Below are 6304 nucleotides of genomic sequence, written 5' to 3' on the forward strand. Positions count from 1 at the left end.
GTGATGATGCTACCTTGCCCAAATTGCCTGTACCTTGCCCAAATTGCCTGTTAAATTCTCCTTGCAAGACAGTGTTCTCACTCGTAACGAGAAAGTGTTTGAGCAGGATGTAGCACATAGTGATTCCTGAGTCCCTAGTCCCTGGTGTTTTGTCTCTTGCTCATGATTCCCCTCAAGCTGGTCACCCAGGTCGTGACAAAACTCTGGCTAAGGCTCGCAAGAAATATTATTGGCCTAGAATGCGTTTAGATATTGCCACTCATGTAGCCCAGTTTAAGTTTTGTGCTTAGAACAAAAGTTCTACTCACACTGCTCATACTCTAAAGTATCCTACTGCTTCTCGCCCTTTCGACACTGTATCCATTGATCTCTTGCAATTGCCCTGTAGCATTCAAGGCTCATTGTACGTTCTTGTATGGGTTGATCACTTTAGCCGTTTTGTGATATTGGCTTCCTTACTTAAGAAATCTACTCCAGTTGTTGCTCATGCTCTAGTGTTTCATGTTTTCTGTCCTTACACTACTCCTTAAGTGTTGCTTAGCGACAACGGGACTGAGTTTAAAAATGAGGTCACAGCCAACATTTGCAAACAATACAACATCACCTAAACTTTTGTAACTGCTTATCATTCCTCCTCTAACGGTCTAGTGGAGCAGACGAAGAAGAAAATACTCATCCTAAGGCACGTTACTAGTGATCTGCAGGAAACTTGGGAAGACTGACTAGCCCATGTCAGTGCTTGCATTAATAGAACTATCAATGTAGCAACGGGATAAACGCCTCATTATGCCATTTATGGCTCTAAGAGGCTTCTATATAATCTTTTGGATAGTCCAATTCATTCTCTCTACAGTTCTGAGGATCACAATAAAATTCAATTTCATACATTGCATACCATTTATGATTCTGTCGAAAGGAAACGTCAGGATTCTAGAACAAACATTATACAGAAACAATTTAGTAAGGCTACACCTGTTTCCAACCAAGTGGGGGATCATATATTTGAATAAATGTCTGAGCGCCAGTCTAAGCCAAACAACAACATTTACCGATCCTTTTCTGGTGATACGGAGGCTTCATTCCAATAAGTTCAAGGTTTCTGACCCATCTCTGGGACTTAGTGAAGTTCTGCATTCTGATAGGCTTAAGAAGACACAGGTGCCACCCCATTTACCCAACCTCCCCAAGGCCCAATATTCCCAATGTGTCACCCCCTGTTCATCACTTGTTTCATCTACGCTCAAAAGGTACAATGCCTTGATGGTCGAGTGCGACTTTTGTGTACATATGTGTTGCTGTGAAACTTTTTGTCTTTGTAACCACTATCTATTAAGGTTGTAAATAACTATGTGCATCCTCAGTCATGCTTTGCATAACCGACATGGATGTGATCTATATTTACAATAAATATTTTGTACTTGTCTGCCAAATGTATGATTCTTCTGTAATTTTTCCCATTGTCCTATGTATTATTGTATATCTTATTGGATTTGTATCATGTCCCGGACGTCCGCAATTTATATCAGTAATACTTTATTTCTATATTTTACCTACTGTCGCCAGTATGTGTTTGTTTCTATTGTATATTATATAACAGTATGTGTTTGTGCCTACTGTATATCATATTTCAGTATGTGTTTGTGTCTTTTGTGTTTCATGTTTCAGTATATGTATATGTATCTCCCTTTACGTGCCCTTGTGTTTGTCTGCTCTCTGCCACAAATGTTGTTTCCTCGGTGAGGGCACTAAGAGGTGGTGGTCGAGCTATATAGTGGTTGGATATATTGTATTTACAACACTATGTAAATATGTACAAGTATGCATAGCTCTATAGAACCATTTAGAGAGCTCAGGCTAATGGATTTGTATTCCCTCCAATTGTGCGTGCCGACGCCGTATGAAGACAGTATTGTACCACTTGTGGACGTGAACACATATGCGCTCGGCATTGTGCCATACTTTTGCATAAAAATATTGTGGATTTGTTATACATTTAATCCACTATTATAGACAGCTAATAGAGGTTTTCAAAATACTTCAAGGATTTGATAACATTGACTATCGACATCTCTTCAACTTGAACGTCAATGCCACTCGTAATCATGGGTGGAAGCTCAGTCCCCCTCGTTACTCTTGTGACAAGGATGGTGACTTTTTTACCTATAAAATCTGCAACACTTGGAACGGACTACTCTGCTGAACAGTTCAAAAGTCGATCAGACAGTGCCACAAACATTAGTGAAAGTACTAATGAAAATCCCCGGAAATCTTTTAACGGTACCTCCTCGGCATGGATTGTAAAACCTTTTGAGGTATTGAGATTCCTTGTAACTTCTTGTAACTCTCTCTCTCTCTCTCTCTCTCTCTCTCTCTCTCTCTCTCTCTCTCTCTCTCTCTCTCTCTCTCTCTCTCTCTCGCTCTCTCTCTCTATTTCTTTCCGTTTCTTTAACAATGACAGATTCATTGTTTCAAGCCTCTTTTCGTACTGCCTATCTTCAAGGCTGGGAACCAATTTGATTATTGCTTTATGTATTCTCTCGAACTTCCTAATATATCTCATTTTGTGTGGATTAGGCAGTCTACATGTATGATTTTTTTCATAAATGGGATGGAAAACTACTTCTTTCAACAATCTCTATAACATAACCTTACTGATATGTTTGGTGACACTCCCAGACCTTTCTCCTCTTTTGCCTTTGTAATTACTTCTCTTCCCATTGAATGATTCAATGATGATCTTTGAGTTATTTTGCATTCCTAATTTGCATTTTCTGGCATTAAAATGCATGTTTCCTCTTGGTTCCAGTTATGTATACTATCTAGATTCTCCTGCAGACATCTTGACATTCGTGGTATACATTACATAGTATCTAAAACTTATAACACCCATCACGCTGCACGAGTAACCACTCATAAGTACATCAGACCCAAGAATGCTGTCACAACGCAATACATAGTACCACCTCACCATCTCCACTCAGTCACACCAGGACGAAGATACACACACACACAGAAGAGCTTTGGCAGTTCCTCACCACTAATACACAAATCCGTAACCAAACTGGTCAGGCAGAAAACAATGAGGTAAAACCCACTGTAGTTACCAAACAACACTCAGGGCATCCCAACACAGCATATGTCCACTATGCCAGGCTACCTCATATAAAGTCATACACAACTGCACAGACTGTACAACACTAGTGGCACATACATGAGTGCAACATATCTGGGGAGGAGAACCTCTGACAGGAAACCAAGGAAATTGTTTGCCTTGTCCATAGCTCTGGTGACATTATCCTCTGACGCCATAGAATGTCGAACAACAACAAATGATCTGATCAAGCTTAGATGGAAAGGGTCGAGTGAAAGAAATAAAGCTATGGTTTGGTTGAATATATTGATTTTAAGGTTGATAATAATGAGTTTGTACATGAGTGTCATAGTATATGATGAGATGCTGAAAGTGCGATTACTCATTACTCCGCTGGTCTTCGGGCCACTTGGTGATCCATAACTGCTTTTCAAGCGTCTTGCCATGTCTTTCTGTCCTGTGCCACCTCCTTCCATTCTCTTGGTTCTATTCTGCATACCTGCACATCTTCTTCAACGCATCTCCTCCAGTCTTTTCTAGGTCGTCCAAATGGTCGTCTTTCACGCACTCCACTATTGAGCACTTTCTTTGGCCATCTATCTTCTTGCATCCTTGTGACATGCCCTACCCATTTCAATCTTTTTAATATCATTACATTTTTGATATGGGGTTGTTTTGTTTGTTCTCGAATTTGCTGGAGTGCGATGATAAACCAAAATTTTTATCTTGTTATAGTTCTTCCAAATCGTGTCTGGAGGTGTTTCTGAAGGGATTGGGCGTAAAGATATGTCAAACACTGACGTGATTAGGAGCATCACTCAGAACTTATTCACAACCAGGAGCATCACTCAGAATTTGTTTACAACCAGGAACATCACCCAGAATTTATTTACAGTCAGGAACAACTATGCCATCCTTCCTAGAGGAGCCAGGCTTGAAAAATAGGGGTTGTGCGGCTTCATTATAAGACTTCCTTGTTCTTCCCATCAGGAGCGGGATCCGCAGGCAGGATCTGTTTCACTGAAAGAAGAACTTCCTCAACCTCTAGAACAGTAATGGGGTCGAGATCTAGGGTCTCTGGGACGTCGACATCGATTTTGACGCCCACTCCAGCTGGAGAAGGAGAAGTAGGTAGTCCTTGTTCAGCTACAGGAATAACTTCGTTGACTTCTGCAACAGCGAAAGGACCAAGATGGAGGGCCTGTGTGGTTTTGATATCGACTTCCCCGCCCACTCCGACGGAGGTAGAAGGAGATGAAAAGGCTTGTTGAGGTTCAGGAACAATTTCCTTAGCCTCTATGACAGTGGTAGGATCGAGAGCTATGGGCTTTGGAATCCCAATATAGAGTTCCTCTCTCACTCCAGTACGTACAGGAGAAGCAGGTAGGTTTTGCTCAGCTACAGGAACAACTTCGTCGACTTCTACAACAATATAAGGACCGAAATCGAGGGTCTGTGTGGGCTTAACATTGACCTCTCCAACGTTTGGTCTGACGGGAGCAGGGTCAGTAGGCAAGACTTGTTTGACTGCAAGAACAACTTCCTTGCCTTCTAGAACAGTGGCAGGGTCAAGACCTATGGTCTGTGGGACTAAAGTATTGATTTCCACACCCACTCCGGCAGGCAAGACTTTTTCAGGTATAGGAATAACTTTGTCGACTTCTACAACAGGAGCAGATGACAATACTTGTTGAGGTTTAGGAACAATTTCCTTGGTTTTTATAACTGTAGCAGGATCGAGGACTGCGGGCTCTGGAATTTCAACATAGATTTCCTCTGTCGCTTCGGCATGTACAGGAAAAGTATGTAACCCTTGTTCAGCTACAGGGACAACTTCGTCGACTTCTACAACAGCGACAGGATCGAGATCGAAGGTCTGTGTGGTTTCAACGTTGGCTTCCCCGTCGCTTGGCCCGACGGGGGCAGGGTCAGCAGGCAATACTTGTTTAGGTCCACGTACAACTTCCTCCATCTCTACAGCAGTGAGAGGATTGAGAACTAGGACCTGTGGGACTTCAGTATTGACTCCTTTGCCTGCTCCGGCAATCTCCTCGACTTTTGTGACAGTAGCAGGGTCAAGGATAAGATCTTGTGGGACTTCAACATAGAGTTCCTCTGCCGTGGGAGCAGCAGAAATGTCTTGTTTGGGTACAGGAACAACTTCCTTGAATTCTACAACGTCAACAGGATCAAGAACTAAGGCTTGTGGGACCTCAACATTGACTTCCTCGACTACTTCCGCGGGGGCAGGAAAAATTGGTAGGACTTTAGTTTCAACGCTGACTTCATTGACATTCCCGACGGGGACTGGATCAAAAACTGGGCCTTGTGGAACATCAGCAGTGACTTCCACGACTGGTGGAACCGTGTCAAAAGGAGCAGGGAGGACTTGTGTAGCTTTGACGTCGACCTCCACAGCCTTTCCGATGGAAGCAGGGTCTAGAACTGGTCCTTGTAAAATATCAGTGACTTCTACGACAGGTGCGACCGTATCAATAGGAGCAAGGAAAACTTGCGCAGCTGCAACGTCGAATTCCTTGAAATTCCCAACGGAAGAAGGATCAAGAACCATACCTTGTTGAGTATCATCAGTGACTTCCATAACTACTTCGACGTAACCTGAAGCAGCAGGCTGGACTTGTGCAGCTTCAACACCGTCAATGGTCTCAATGTTGACAGTTAAGTCTTGTGAAGCTACGTCCTCGGCTACAGCAACCTCTCCAACAGGTGCAGGAGAAGCAGATTGTGGTTGTGTAACTTCAGTAACAAGAGTCCTGTCCTTCCCTTGGGTATCATCGACAACTAGATCCTTTGAAGCTTCCATGAGCTTCCCAGTGTCATCGGAGTCGGCAAGTGTGGACTTAGCAACTTCAATAACAGGCTCTTCACTCTGCACTACGGTGTCGACCTCAAGAGGTTGGACTTCTGAAGCTTCATGAGTGGCTTTCTCCTCCTTTCCAACGTCGTCATGGTCGACAGATTTGACCTGCGTATCTTCAGGGGCAGTTCCTTTTTTCTTTACTACGATGTCATCGTCGACAGATTTGACCTCTGTATCTTCAGTAGCAGTTTCTTTTTTCTTTACTACAGTGTCATCGCCGACATATTTGACCTCTGTATCTTCAGTAGCACTTCCCTTCTTTCCAACGGTGTCATCGTCGACGAATTTGACTTCAGTATCTACAGTAGCAGTTTCCTTCTTCTTTCCTATGG

At 43.0% G+C, this 6304-nt stretch overlaps 1 protein-coding gene across 1 annotated transcript in view; it reads right to left on the bottom strand.

Annotated features, from left to right (window-relative positions):
• Positions 1–612: 612 nt before the first annotated feature.
• LOC143041745 (uncharacterized) overlaps positions 613–6304 on the bottom strand; it is an 18356-nt gene continuing 12664 nt past the window's right edge. Inside the window, exon 2 of the mRNA XM_076213767.1 lies at positions 613–6304. This exon is cut by the window's right edge and continues 673 nt beyond it. Within this exon, the coding sequence (XP_076069882.1) occupies positions 4053–6304 (2252 nt within the window). The 3' untranslated portion in view covers positions 613–4052.

This window comes from Oratosquilla oratoria, chromosome 32 (genome assembly GCF_046742065.1).
Source record: "Oratosquilla oratoria isolate Oo_2021 chromosome 32, ASM4674206v1, whole genome shotgun sequence".
In the NCBI taxonomy this organism is placed as follows: domain Eukaryota; kingdom Metazoa; phylum Arthropoda; class Malacostraca; order Stomatopoda; family Squillidae; genus Oratosquilla; species Oratosquilla oratoria.